We start from the raw sequence: 14283 nt of genomic DNA, 5'->3' as shown, positions 1-14283 counted from the left end.
GTATTCGCGGGTACACGCGGGATAAAAACGGTCACGATCTCGGCGTCGATCGCGTCGATCTCGCTTCGATCGATTCGAGGAGGAAACAAGGATTGCCCGCCCCCACTACGTTGATTCGCCGCGTGTCCGTCGCCGTTGGGATTCGTCGCCAACGGATAGTACTTATCGTTGTCATTAGCGCGATTCGTTCTCGCGTTCGTCGGGACCGAGCCAAGTGCAATTCTCTAGGTCCTCTCCTTCGTACCCGTCTGCTTTTTCGCGGCGGATCCCGGTAGCCGGTTTTTGCCGCGAGCGCACCTCCCATTCGTCGTTAGTTTCTTCCGCGAACGTTAAAGGCTCCTCGGCGGCCCCCCTTCGGGTCCTCTTTTCTCGCGGGACGTTCTTCGCTCAAAGTACTTACCCATCTCTGTCTTTCTTTCTCTCTTCCGTGTTGCCCCGTCTCCTCTCCTCTCCCGGCCGCGAGTCGTTCCCGGGCGTATCTCGGTCCGTCAAATTTCCGCGAGAACACGCCCACGAAAATCGGTCGGTCTCCCTGGTTTTTATACTTTTTTTACGACGCCACCGCAATGAAAGCCGTCGAGCCTCCGTGTCAGGGACATTAACGCCGTTCGACCGTCCGTTCTGGCCGGTGCTTTTGGTCATTCCAGGATCATTCCGTCGCATTTATGTCCTCTATCTTTCTCTCTCTCTCTCTATCTCTCTCTGTCTCTCTATTTCTCGTTCTCATTCGAACACTCCGGCTCTCGTTCCAAGGGCCGGAGACGCTCGCCGGAAGATCGATCGACGGGAGAACGGTCGTTACTGCGCCCCGATTTATCGACTAACCCCCTCCCCCACTCTTGTTTCCTCTCGGTCGCGAAGCGATCGCGGGTCGAACGACAAAGCCAATGGAGCAACGCTGCGAAGAGGAAGGACAAAAAACAGGTTCCGTTGACATTCCGTCGTTTTTCTCTTCGCGGTTACGGGGGGGTGCGTGCTCGGCGGCGAGCGACGCGATTCGCGCGACCGTTTCCGCGCTGCTTACGCCGCGGCGAGGGTGCGATACCACCGTTAATTAACCGTAAATCTAATTTTGGGCATAAATCGCGCGAACACCAACGCGGTGTTTGCCGAACGTCGGGTTAGAAATCGACCATGTACATACCGCGTAGACGTATACATCACTTTCTGTAAACTGAGCCACACGTACACACCCAATACAGGACACGTACAAAAGCCACTCGAATGCTGCGATTACGACGCGACTAACTCTAGAGTCCCCCGAATAGACACACACACAGAGACACAGACACACAGACACCGTTTTTCCCTCGTCGAGCTATCGAACGGTACACAGGACCCCCCCTCCCGCTGAGGCACCGATTGGTCGATCAGGGTTGAAATCGGTCGAACGCGGCCCTCGGTCCGACCCCCGTTCCTTTCGTATTCGGAACGATCGCGCGGCGAAGCCCGTGTACCGAGTCAAAAAAGCGACGGCGTCCGCTCGACGAGCCGCTCGCTTCAGGGGCTCCCGGGGTCGCGTCCGTTCTGTCGTTGGAGCGACGCGACCGAGGCGATCGTCGTGCGGCCGTCGGGGCCCTTTTCGCGATTCGGCGGTCCCATGTTTCAAAAAAAAAAAAAAAAAGAAAACTGACACCAACGCGGAACTCTCGTCTAATCGCAACAGAGCCAGTCTTGTGTAAAGTCTCTTGTAAAGTAAACTGAGCGACCCGCGGCTCTTCCAGCACGCCGGAAGCTCATTTCTTAGGTAGTCTCTCCGCGAATAAAGACGCCAGGAACCCCGCGTTCGCCCTCGTTAGCGGCGCTGTCGAGCAGCGGACGCTATTTCCTATCGGATCCTGACTCGACGACGCGTCCACGGGACAAGAACGCGACGCTAACGAGGGAATCGCGCGCCGTGCACCTCCGACAAGCGGAATGGACGGCGCGGCCCCGCACCCCATCCCCCCTCAAACACCCGCCACCCCCTTCGAACGTAGCCGACATTAAGTTTACAAGAAGATTTCACTCTCTATTCTTCTATCTCATCTCGTTCCCATTCTTCTCTCGTAATTGCTCGTCGAGTACAATGCAACTGTAAAACACGTAAACGTTTTCTGCACGCGTTAGAAGGGTTAAGGAACGTTCGTACCTTCGGGCCCGGGCCCCCACACGCTCTCGCATTCTGCCGTTGTACCCCTCTGGCCCCACCCACGTGTCCCGGACTGTCCCCGGCCGACGTCGGCGGCCGAGAAGAGCGCTGCCGCGTAGTCAGGCTCCGTAACGTCTCGACGCCGCGACGCGAATTCTCGGCCACCGATATGGGGCGGCCGCGTCCCCCGCAGACCCCCCGATCTTGTTTCAGCCCTGTTTCGTTAAGCGGCATATCTCTCGTAGAGTATAAGCGACCCTTGTATACGGGCCGAGGAGCGACGACGGTCCGGCGTTTGCCCGCGTTTCCCCCCGGGAGGGTTTCCCGACGTTTCCCTCGGGTGGAAAGCTGGCGGGTTCGGTTTGGCGGGAAAGCGCTACGGTTTAGGAACACGTCGGAATCCGGACCCCGGGTCAACCCTCGCCCCTTAGACGTAACTCTTTCTCGCAAGCTCGAGCAGAAAGATCGCGCGTAAAGCTGACAAAACGAAAACACAGGCGTACACCGTAAACCAAACACACACACACACACGCGTACACAGAAACCCACGTATACGCATATACGAAGGACACACGCGCGCGCGCAAACGCACGACCCTTGACACACCGTCACTCGCCTGTACACAGGAAACCGTATACACAGAGCAGATGACACACAGGGAGAGATACACCGATATACGACTGATGAAACACAAGTATACCGAGCAGAATATACCGTGACGCGAATAACAGAAGTAAGATTGAACTATACACACACACACGGACACGGAGATGACACCGTATACAGCATGGTACACACACACACAAACACAGGCGCCCCATTCAAACCTCGATTCTACACAGGTGAACACACGCATACGGACACAAACACACAAGACGCGCTCGCGCATATACGTTTCGTAACGAAGTATACAGTCTTAGCGCAGTGTTTCATATAGTTAGGTAGGAAACGTCGAGAGAATATTTTTTATATTCCACATGGATTTTACAGTTATATATTATCGTTTCGTATCGAAAGGGAGGAGTTTAAGGCGCGTCCAAAGCGTTAAATAGATATATATATATATATAAAGATGAAGTAAAAAAAATGTGAAAAAATGAGAAGATTTACGAGAACTTCTCGATATATACGTGTCGCCATTTATTGTTTACACCGCGATGATTCTATATCGATTATCGGTCGTTCTTATGGCGGTATGCGCTGTCGTTTATAAGTATATATAAACAAACGCGTGGAGGCGCCGCGTAGCCGCGCGCCCGTTTGTATATATATATAGATAGATATGAAAATATCGGAAGCGACGCGGCGCGGTCGTGGCGCGTGGGCGTCCTGTTTTGCGCGCGCAAAAGGGTGCCGGGCTCGCGCCGCGCCGCGTGCGCGTCGCTTATTATCTCGTTGACGATTAATTAATCTCGCGAGCCGCTCGGGGCAATTAGCCGAGGGCGTCGCGTTCGATCGAACACTCTCGGTTTTTTGGGGGGGGGGGGGGTGGGTGGGGAGGAGAGAGGGAATGGGGAGGGGTGGGGGGTCTGGGGTGGGACAGGGGGGATTGGGAGGAGGGGAGGGGGACAGGGAGAGGGCCCTTTCAGTTTTGTCCACGGTAGCCCTGCGTCCGAGTGCGAGCCAGAGATCCCGGCCTTTCGCAAATCTCAAATCCGTTTCCTCCTCCCCCTCCTCGCCCTCCATTTCACCAGCCCCTCTGCCTTTCTCTCTTTCTCTCTCTCTCTATCTCTCCCTTTATCCTATCGCCTATCTGGCTCCAGCCGCCTCTAGCCGTACTCTTTCGGCCGGGAGCTCGCACTTCCCTCTTTCGTTTCGATGGCTTTTCCTTTTTCAACCCGTTCCGCGAGGACAAGAGAATCGACGCGGGGAAGCACGTATCGAGGAATAGAGCGGGATCGATCACGAGACGGAAAGACACCGTAAAGCCCGTACACCTCTTACGGTACACGAATCTATATACACACGTACACACACACACACAGAGGAATTCACACGAAACACACGCGCATAGAGAGACACGCAAGAGAGGACAGACAGAAAGATAAATTTCGCGCGTACGCGTGGAGATCGGCGAGCGAGGTTCGCAGCGAGGAATTCGCCGGAGGAACCGCGCTCCTCCTTCGCGCAGAGGTGCGAGCGATAATCGCACGCGAGTTGTACAGAGTATGTACCGTCGAGTTTGTCGTACGTAATCGTAGCGCGATTAGGAGTATCGTTTTTAAATCGATTGTAATTAGTAAACGTTACTTTTGTTGATCGCTTTGGGGATTGAAGGGTCCGCCGACCGATCCGGATCGATCGGTGGATCCGGTGATCCCGTAACCCCCCGGGGAAGATCTCGCGCGGCGACGACGGACGACGTGGCTTGCCGCGATTCGGCGGCGGGCAGCGGCGGACGGTTGCCGCGCGGATCGGACCCTCCGGCGAGATAGAAAAGACACACCTTGGGCATTCTTTTGAATCGCGTTCGAGCGAATCGCGAATGAGAGTGGAGGTATGACGGAGTGACGAACGAGTCGCAAGTACGTGGTTCGCAGCATTGAAACATGTGATACGTCGGCCGGCAAACTTGACTTCCGGTCGCGAGCGTGTGTTGGCAAACGCGACCGAGAGAACCGCGAGAAAAAGAATCGAGAATGAGAGAGACAGGCGATGACAGAGAAGCGCGATCGTGGAAGCGGCGCCGGGAGTCGATTCGCTGGCCGACGCATTTTTTAAAGATTCTTTGATGTAGGACGCTCTTTTGTTGAAGGTTGATTGTTGTCAAAATGGTTGTGAGGTTATACTATTTGAAATATGTTAACGATGCGATTGCCGGCCGTCCGGGCCGATCGACGCCGCGCGGGGAAGAACGGCCCTCGGTCTTCCGGCCGCGCTGTCGCGGATCGGCCCGGTGGGCCGCGAACACAGAGACGAAGGGGAAAGCGCGCGCTCCATGGCGTTTCTCATCGTATTTTCTAAATCGCGAACATTCCGTGCGATCGGGCCCCTCGGCGTCCCGCCGACGGATCGCGCTTGAAACCCGAAGCTGGCCCGAGCGGAGCGCACGGTTTCCCTCGAGAGCGAACGACTCGTCTCCGAGGAAGCGTACAACTGGCATTAACCGACGTGGCGGTCTGGCTCGAGCGGGTCGTTTTCTCCTGCGGTCTCCCGAGAAGCACCGAGAGAATCGTTCTGTATCTACGCGGAAGAAGTTCGGGTGACGAGAATGAAATTGTTCGAGGACGGAAGGAAGAGAGGAGGGAAGCTGTGCACGGGTTGCAGGGAGAACGGCTCGGCTCGCGGCGAAACGGGCCGGCAGGCTGATAGAAAACTATGCGACTGATACAGACCAGTATTCGTTCGAGAAATTGTAAAGTAAAATTCGCGTATCCTAGCCTTAACGAGAAAGATCAAATTAGGTTTAATGGCGCGTCGAAATTCTCTCGATTGGCTGTAAAGTGTTATCGTGGAAGACGAGTGTGTTGATTCTTCGCACGGTGATGTGTCTAGTGAGAGTAATGTTATTAGGTATCTTAAGCGTGCGTACTATAAAGAAGCGGAACGAAAATGCCAGTTGTAGAAGAGAGAGATATGTTCAATTTTCTTTCTTATTCTTCTCTTATTCTTCTTTCTGGGAAATTGGAAAGGAACACACGCCCCCGAGCGGGACGCGCGGTGGTCCCGTTTGATCGATCGGCCGTAGCGAGCACGCGAGACGAGAAGCGTCGGCGATCTCGCGAAGCAAAGTGGGCCAGCTGTGTAGCCAGCGACGAAACGAACGGGAAAGATGTTTCTCGTTCGCGGACGTAGGTAATGGGAACACGGAAAACAATGTCGGAAGAGACTGTCTTGTCCGCGTCGGCGTCTAGAGACGCGACCGGGCCTGGGGACGTTGCTTTCCGTCGCGCGAACACGTCGCATCGCCGGCACCGAGAGGATCGGAACGACTTTTCTCGGTTTCCGTTCGTCTCGACGCGGGCCGCGGCGGAAGCGGTTCGATTTTTCGGGAACCGATCGGGAAACGAGGACGCGTACTGAGAACAAAAAGGTGGTACAAGGTGGATCGCTAAGACGAGATCCGCCTCTGGCCGAGGATCCACGGGACGGAACGGAAAAAGAGAAAAGCGAACGGCGATTCCGAATGGGCGAAAGGAACATTGTCATGTGTATACGCGAATCACAAACCTTTTTCGAGAAACGACAGCTTTACCGATAGTTAAACCAATAGTTCTTCGCAACACGGGCACACGTAACGAATACCTACAAGTTCACACACTGACACCAATACATACACTAAAAAAAAAAACACGCGAAAATACACACACACACACACACACACAAACAGGAGAAAGAGAGAAAAAGAGAACGAGACACGGGTACATGATTCACACGAGGAACAGAGACACACGCATATACATGTAAAAGCGATCCATGCGACAACAAGAAACACACAAAAAAAAAAATTGTTGTATGAATATAACGTTTGCAGTTAGGTGGGACCAAAAACGACTTTATATCTCTATGTGCATATCCAAGCAACGTGTAATTTAATTAATGAATTAATTAATTATCCATTATTAATGACTAGGTAAAGAAAAAGATCCATTGATAGCGATCGAGGACGATGACGAATCATTAACCAATAATTAGATTATTAAGTTTGTTTATTGATGCATTATTCTATGATATAATTATTATTATTATTATTATTAACTTTATTGCCTTTATTATTATTTTATTACGATGATTAATGCCGATGATAATATTATTACTATTATTATTATTATTTTTATTATTATTATTTAAACGACGTTTTAAGACATGATTATTTAGAGATCGCGTAGGAACAGTAAGTATCATTAATTATTAATTATTTTTAGTTTATTATTATTATTATTAATATTATTATTATTATTATTATGAGATATTTTGTTGTATTATTTTCAATAAAATCGATTGAAAATATTTAATTTCCTCGGGTTTGTTTTTTGATTTGCGCTTCGCCGGATGTTCTAGGTTGCTGAATGCGGTTTCTTCTTTCTTTCGCGATTTCGATTGCTTTCTTTGGGGGGGAGGATCGTTGCGCCGATCGATGGAAACTAGATAAGGGAGAAGCGCAAAGAAAGATTCGAAATCGCGGCACTATCCCCGATTCCACCATTTTCATCCCCTTCTACATCCCCCACTTGCATTTCGTCCACTTATTCTTCCAGTTTCGTTTGGTTCGTTGATTTCTCATCCGCGTCAGAGTTTGGTTTTTCATTGGCTACGTCTGTATACGATTTTCTCTCCTTGATGCCCCTCCGAGAGCACCCTCCTCTTGCGCTCCTTTCTCTTCTCTCTGTGTCTCTCCTTTCCACCCCCCTCTAATTCTCACGTATCTCCGGAGCCATTTTCGAGACTCGGGAAGAACGGGGGAAGACTTAAACGAACGAACGAACGAACGTACGAACAAACCGACAAACGAACGAACGAACGGACGACCGAACGAGCCAAACGTATATAAGAGAGATAGAGAGATGTTCTGGCGACCGAAATGTATCAGAGACGGGGAAACAAAAGAAAGAAGGGAAGGCACCGGAAAGTAACGCTGAAAGCGAAGAGGTCCAAGGGAAACAAAGCAAAAAAGAAAAAAAAAAGAAAAATGTTTAAAGGAACAAATTGATCGATATCGTAAACATTGTAAAAGTATCGTTGAGCCGCGATCGTCGAACCGTATAGAGGGGAAACCGAAAAGCAGAGAAGATTTTTAGATTACCGAGGAAGCAAGGAGGAACGCGTGGAAGCGAGCACACAGAACAAATGAACAAAACATGAAAAAACAGAAAACGATCAAACAGCAGCAGCAGCAGGCGGCCGCGGCGGCAGCAGCAGCAGCAGCGGCGGCGGCACCAAACAACAATAAACAATCAGCGAAGGAAACAGAAAAGAGACACGAAAAAGATAAAACGCGAAAAAAAAATGATACAGTCGACAGACAGAGAGAAACAAAAAGGATGGAAAAAAAAAATAAAATAGTTGTAAAAGCCACACACATACGCGTACACACATACACACACAATTGTACTAAGTAAGTTCATACTGCGTATTGCCTTTCTGACTTCGGTGTGAAAATATATAAATAAACAAAAAAAAAATGTCAGTCGCGCCGGGACTCGGGGATTTTTCAGCGACTCGTGTAATATTATAGCTGTTTTAATAGGAATCCCGAAACGATGGCGGCAGCGCGCGCGCGATCGTGCTCGCGTTTCCCGTTTCCCTTTTCTTCCCCCCCGATAGATGACACCAGATTGACCCATTTCCCTTGATCGCCGCGGTCGGTCACCGATTTTTCCCGGGGAAAACGGAACGGAGGAGGAGCGAACGACAGACTCGAGCGACCCTCACATTTGGGCCCGCGTGCCGTCTTCTTCGTCGGGACGTTAGTCGGCCCTTGATCGGACCTTAGTCGCGGAGCGGATTCTTCCCTCGCGAGGCTCGGGGGGCTTCCCTCTCTTCGATCTCTTTCTCGGGACCGACCGTGGACGTCCGCGATATCGAGCATCGACACGAATCGAACCCGACGCGCCCCCGCTGACGAAAGGGGAACGGGTGCCGCGACAAGGAACGTCGCCGCCGCCAACGGTAACCATCATTTTTTCACTGTTCTCTGCACGAAAGAAAACGTTGTCCCTCGAGAATAGAAAAAGAAGAAGTACGCGAAAATCCCCGCGTCCCCGCCGGTTGTGTCTGTTTCATGTTTTTCAATATTTGTAATTTATCGATAAAATTATTAAAACGGTATCGATACATAACAGTCTAAAGTGTGCGCTACTTTACATAATATTATTATATATAAAGTATAAAAGTATACATTATATATATATTATATATATATACATATATATTATATATGAGAAGTATAATATATATATTATACACACATTGGGATTGGTGAGAATATACGGTTTTTTCGCTTTGGAGTGTTATTTTCTGAAAATATTGAACAAAATATGGAAAAAAAAATTAAAAAATAAAACCAATGAATAAAAACTAAAAAAAAAAAACAGACATGAACGAACCCGTTCTTCTTCTGTGAGTGTTTCATTGTTAACCGCGCGACTCCTCGGATTCGGCTCGGCGTTACGCGCGACGTGCCGACGACGATCGCTCGTTTGCCCGGCCTTCTGCGACGGGAAACCGGGAAAGATGCCGGACTCGAAAAGCACAGGGGACGACAGCAGATCGACCGAACTTGGAAACGAGGTTGAGTATCCGATCGTGGGGGGATCCCGATCGAACCCACGGAGAAACTTTTCCCGGGGAATAGCTCGCGACATCCGATCTTGTCGCGTCCCCGAAACTTCGTTTCGATTCACGGAACTCGAAGTCGGTCCCGAAATTCTAGAGAGCCGGGAATCCGGTCGATCAGCCCGAAGTTTCCGGCGAGTCGGCCGAGAAGTTCTTGTACACCCTTCCCGCGAGGTTGGCGAGCTTGCGGGCCAAGCCGATCGAGATCGTGAGCGAGCAACCACCGCAGCTGATCGAGTTAGCTATTTTCCCCTCGATTCCGGTCGACTCTCTCGCCGTTCGAGTCCAAGCGCGTAGAATCCTCGTCTTTCTGTAGATTGCTGGGAAATGCTCTCGGGATCGACGACTATCAGACCAACATGGCGTCCTTCTGGTTCCTGGACACGATGGCGCTCCAAGTTCTCAAGAACAAGGAGACCCTCGACGACTATTGCCTGGGCGTACTGGTCAGCTGGCTCGCCGGGGAGATGATGCTCGTCCGAGGTAACCGATCCATCCGTTTAGCGTTCGCGATCTTCGATCAGGTTCGTTAAGCACTCGCATCCCTAGAGAAGAAGCTCCCCCGCGTGGAGTTTTTCAGGCTGATGAAGAAGATATTTCACACGGCTGCGGATAAAATACCGGACAAGAATCGCTGCCCTTACTGGGACGAGGTCGTGGCGACACAGCCAGAGGAGAACCCCGTCGAGTAAAGTTTTACCAAGAAGTAGCCTTTCGATTCCGCGTGAGTACTCTGTCGATTCGCTTTTCTATTCGCAGAGAAACGCAGAGCGACGAGGACAAGGAAGAGTCGCCCTCCGAAGACGGAAAGGACGAGACTGAGACGTTCCTCAGCAACATGGACCCGGCAGCTGTGCTGGACACCGTGATGGAGTCTACTTACGCCATGTAAATCGATTATCTGAATTCTTCTGCTCCTGTAATAATCAAATTAGGAGATAACAACGGGAATGTTCTGTATTAGGTATGCCAACGAGCTGAGGTATTCTCTGGTCTACGAAGTTTTCGCTGAACCGATAACGGTGCAGATTTATCAGGTGCCGTTCACCATCCGGAAGCCGCGTCCAGCGAAAATGACGGACAACAAAACGACGCCTTTCAACATCGGGCTTCGTAGAACGTTCGAGATGCACAATGTCTTCGGAATATCGAAAAAGAAGACGGGTAAATCTACATATTACTCTTGCACAATTGTTTTACGGTTCGAATAAAACGAACGATGTTTCAGGCAAGGGGAAGCTGCTCTTAAGCATGGCCCATACTCCCGCAAACTCGCTCGACGACGAAGAGAACCTCGTGGAGAAACGAAAATTCATTCTGCCTTTGATAGAAGCGAACGAGGCGATGGCTATATTCGATTAGCTCGAAGAAAACGATAATGTTAAATAAGCTGCTTCTGAATTCCCGCGTTGAGCCAGAGCGTCGAGTCGGAACTTAGGTGCTACGAAGGTTTCGAAGAAATACATTTTTCGCATATAATCATTTTATCATCTTTATTTTCAACGAGCAACATACATAGAAAAATGGTAGCAAACTTGAGGGGTTAGCTTGTTAATAATAAGGTGCCCCATTCCTGACACCTAAAGTCTTCGATGCTTCCGATGGCTCCAGGGATCTGCAATTTGATAAATTTTGTACAGCTGGGCAGAGTTTCCCGGGGTTGACCCAGTTGCCCGTACTTGTTGCATCCGCTGCCCCAAAATGCGCCATCATCTGTTTAAAAAATTCGGTTCCTCAGCATCCCCGTACTTCGATATTTGTCATAGAACACACGTACCAGTTCGGCACAAGGTGAACGTGTTTCCGCATTCGACTTTCTTCACACACGTCTCTACGACTTCGTTCTGATCGTCTGTGAAGTCTACCAAAGTTGGTACAGCGACTACTTTGCTGTCCATGGAGGGCAAACCTAATTCTCCATTCGTGTTCCAACCCCATGTGTACAGGTCACCCTGCGGTTAAAATGTTGTTTTGAGAAAAGCATTTTGTATTACCGATCGCGATTTTGTTTGTCTAGAATATTAACTTGATCCGTGACCACGGCGCTATGCCACCCCATTGCCGAAATTTGAACAACTTTGAGACCGGCCAGTGCCTCGATCAGCTTAGGATTGTCGCAGTCTTCGAGATCGTTGTGCCCCAATTGTCCACGCCTGATTTAAACAATTCTTTATATTGTAATATCGCGTCGACTCGTAGCATTCCGATACCTACGTTCCCATCCCCATCGAATACACGTCTCCGTTCTCTGCTAATAAGACAGTATGATCAAATCCACAGGCGATATCCACGAATTTCACCCTCTTCGGCATCTCGACCAACGTGGGGACATTGAAAACGCGACCTGAAGCGATCGATACCGACCTTAACCCTCGGAATTTTATAGAAATAATCAAACAATTTATAAACTCGGAAAAAGAGTGTGTACCTAAGTTGCTAAGAACTACAGTGCACCCTCCTTGCAGGACTTTAACAGGGTATTCTCTATCTGAGTCATCGTTGCTTGGAATAAAGTTTGTCACTTTCTTCCAGGAATCGTTAGTCTCATAGATTTTGTATTTCCATAATTCATCGCTGTCAGTTAACACTACTATATTGTCTTTACCAATTGCAGCTGATTTACAGCTAGGAAAACAAATGTAATTAGCTGCTACTCCTGGTAAGGCCATCCAAGATATCATTGTACCTGTTTAATGGGCTCTGCGGTATCTGTATCAATTGAACGCTCGTGTTTCCCTCTTGATCTTTCTTGAAAATATGCAGTTCCTTTCCCTTCCACAAAAGAAAATATCCCCATCCTATCTGGAAGTCTGTGATTCCAGAAAAGGATACTTTGGTAAACGAATCCACTGTATAGTCAATGCCTCCGTCATCGGAGAACAATGTACAAGCATTAAATCCAGCATAATAAAACATGTTAGAAACATTGGAATCGATTGTTTCTGTGGAAATGTGATTTATTCTATACTACCTAGCCATAAGACCTTATACTAAGCTGACATAGACAAGGTAATAGGAGCTAAAGTTTCAATTTCCTTGGTCGTGTACGTGCCTGTAATGTAAATATTGTCTGTGATGTAAGGCAAGGGACTATATCATTGTTTCCAAGCAGATACTATGAAATACATACTGTTATTGGTCAAATTGTGCAGGTGTACAGCACTAGTTTCCTTAGTTACCAAACCGACAACACAACAAACTCTGTGGACGATAACCCAGTAGCAGACGTGTCGTAGTTAACTGCCGCCACAATTTGCCTCCCGTTTAATAAATAACAAAAGAAACATGGTAACGATAATCAGTGATCATTCATCATTTTAACGTGCACAAAACACTCGATTACGCACCCCTTTCTCACCCCGTTGAATCCGTATTTCGCGACATGAGACGCGCACGACATAACCTATCGTTAGCTGCACTATCAAGATTCGATGCAATCTGGTTCCTCGGGATACACTCTGTTTAATGAAACATGTACGATCGAAGTATTTGTCGCTCTTTCTGTCAAAAATCAATTATAAACATTCGTAATTCAAAAATATCAAACATAATAGAAACATCGTCGAGGAATCGCAGCGTTGTTTGGTATACATACAGCAGACGAAGTTGCGATCCCGTCTGCTAGGCCAAGGAGCGCGAAATTTGAATCGTCTTTCATTTCAACTTACGGAATTTCTTCTTTCTTTTCATTTTTATTTTCTGTATAAACATGTCGTTAACTCTGCTAATATACGCTGCGCTTTAAGAAGACAGTGTGTCTTTGTGAGATTAAATGTTTCATTGTAGTTTGTACTATCACTATTATCGTTTAACAAATAATTATTATAGGGACTGTTGTCGATCTTGAGAAAACTGCGCTCGAACCCCGACAAAGAATTGCGATTGCTCCTCTTGGGTCTGGACAATGCTGGTAAAACGACGATACTCAAGTCCTTGGCTAGCGAAGACATTACACAGGTATTATATAACATCGAGAACATCAAGAATTTGTATTTACCGATTAAACGAATCGTTGATTACAGGTAACGCCGACCCAGGGATTCAACATCAAGAGCGTGCAAAGCGAGGGCTTCAAATTAAATGTCTGGGACATTGGCGGTGCTCGAAAGATCCGGCCTTACTGGAGAAACTATTTCGAGAACACCGACGTCTTGGTAGGTAGAATTTTGCAAACTTTAAGAGCTGCTTCTCTCGACTGCAGATGAGATTTCGAATCTTTGACAAGGTATCTGTTTCTCGCAAAGATCTATGTGGTAGACAGCGCGGATGTGAAACGATTAGAAGAGACCGGTCAGGAGTTGTCGGAGCTGCTGCTCGAGGAGAAGTTGCGAGGAGTCCCATTGCTGGTGTATGCCAACAAGCAGGATCTAGGGCAAGCTGTGACCGCAGCAGAAATCGCGGAGGGCCTCGGTTTGCACAATATCAAGGACCGGGACTGGCAGATTCAGGCGTGCATCGCCACCGATGGCAAAGGTGTCAAGGTACGCAACCGATAAAAATATAAACTTGATTTTCCAATTGAATCCTCGAATTCGACAGGAGGGTCTGGAGTGGGCGTGCAAGAACATCAAGAGGAAGTAACCAATAGCTGGAGGAAAGCGAGAGAAGCGTTGCATGAACACAAAGGACACGGGACCGCTCTTACGATGCATCCTGTACAACCATCATACGTTTTATTTGGCTTTTTATCTAATATTTACAGGAGCTGTTTGCTGACGGATTGGCCATTGACGGATTCGATGGAGAACGCGCGAGTATGACCCTGAGGAACGCGTGTGCCTTCTCTTCATCGCGCGGTCCTGCCATCGTGCAGAATAACTTTTCTAGATTCCTTTAGAGTAAATAAATATATATATTATATATATACCTATATGTAT

General features: G+C 48.7%; 3 protein-coding genes across 5 annotated transcripts; 2 read left to right on the top strand and 1 right to left on the bottom strand.

Moving 5' to 3' along the window:
• The first annotated feature begins 3650 nt into the window (after nt 1–3650).
• LOC144478961 (uncharacterized) lies at nt 3651–10899 on the top strand. Its single transcript, XM_078197365.1, has 5 exons — nt 3651–9889; nt 9956–10094; nt 10166–10294; nt 10371–10570; nt 10635–10899. The coding sequence occupies exons 1-5, from the start codon at nt 9766–9768 to the stop codon at nt 10766–10768; spliced, it is 726 nt and encodes a 241-aa protein (XP_078053491.1). The 5' UTR covers nt 3651–9765; the 3' UTR covers nt 10769–10899.
• On the bottom strand, nt 10894–12677 carry LOC144478959 (RCC1 domain-containing protein 1). 3 transcript variants are annotated; one of them, XM_078197361.1, is made up of 7 exons: nt 12537–12677; nt 12093–12458; nt 11835–12031; nt 11621–11750; nt 11433–11559; nt 11184–11358; nt 10894–11119 (listed from the first exon to the last, which is right to left on the bottom strand). In XM_078197361.1, exons 2-7 carry the CDS (start codon nt 12320–12322, stop codon nt 10950–10952), a joined length of 1029 nt encoding a protein of 342 aa, XP_078053487.1. In that variant the 5' UTR covers nt 12323–12458; nt 12537–12677; the 3' UTR covers nt 10894–10949. The 3 variants fall into 3 exon arrangements, with proteins under 3 accessions (XP_078053487.1, XP_078053486.1, XP_078053488.1); XM_078197360.1 differs by having other exon boundaries at nt 11621–12031; XM_078197362.1 differs by having other exon boundaries at nt 11621–12216; nt 12378–12458.
• LOC144478960 (ADP-ribosylation factor-like protein 3) lies at nt 12586–14084 on the top strand. The gene is made up of 5 exons (XM_078197364.1): nt 12586–12694; nt 13235–13363; nt 13429–13560; nt 13651–13887; nt 13946–14084. Exons 1-5 carry the CDS (start codon nt 12692–12694, stop codon nt 13985–13987), a joined length of 543 nt encoding a protein of 180 aa, XP_078053490.1. The 5' UTR covers nt 12586–12691; the 3' UTR covers nt 13988–14084.
• The last annotated feature ends 199 nt before the right edge of the window (nt 14085–14283 follow it).

Source organism: Augochlora pura, chromosome 3 (genome assembly GCF_028453695.1).
Source record: "Augochlora pura isolate Apur16 chromosome 3, APUR_v2.2.1, whole genome shotgun sequence".
NCBI classification, from domain to species: Eukaryota; Metazoa; Arthropoda; class Insecta; order Hymenoptera; family Halictidae; genus Augochlora; species Augochlora pura.
The sequence above is the reverse complement of the archived record's forward strand: the minus strand, read 5'-3'. Positions and strand labels throughout refer to the sequence as shown.

Excerpts from the sequence above, each read along its gene's own strand:
- LOC144478959 (XM_078197360.1), bottom strand. The coding sequence starts at position 12,322 with ATGTTTTATTATGCTGGATTTAATGCTTGTACATTGTTCTCCGATGAC. Across the intron at positions 11,560-11,620 it reads TATTCGATGGGGATGGGAAC|GCGTGGACAATTGGGGCACA; the intron begins GTAGGTATCGGA and ends TGTTTAAATCAG. Across the intron at positions 11,359-11,432 it reads GCGCCGTGGTCACGGATCAA|GGTGACCTGTACACATGGGG; the intron begins GTTAATATTCTA and ends TTTTAACCGCAG.
- LOC144478960 (XM_078197364.1), top strand. Across the intron at positions 13,364-13,428 it reads CTAGCGAAGACATTACACAG|GTAACGCCGACCCAGGGATT; the intron begins GTATTATATAAC and ends CGTTGATTACAG. Across the intron at positions 13,888-13,945 it reads CCGATGGCAAAGGTGTCAAG|GAGGGTCTGGAGTGGGCGTG; the intron begins GTACGCAACCGA and ends CGAATTCGACAG.
- LOC144478961 (XM_078197365.1), top strand. The coding sequence starts at position 9,766 with ATGGCGTCCTTCTGGTTCCTGGACACGATGGCGCTCCAAGTTCTCAAG. Across the intron at positions 9,890-9,955 it reads GGAGATGATGCTCGTCCGAG|AGAAGAAGCTCCCCCGCGTG; the intron begins GTAACCGATCCA and ends TCGCATCCCTAG. Across the intron at positions 10,295-10,370 it reads ATGGAGTCTACTTACGCCAT|GTATGCCAACGAGCTGAGGT; the intron begins GTAAATCGATTA and ends GTTCTGTATTAG.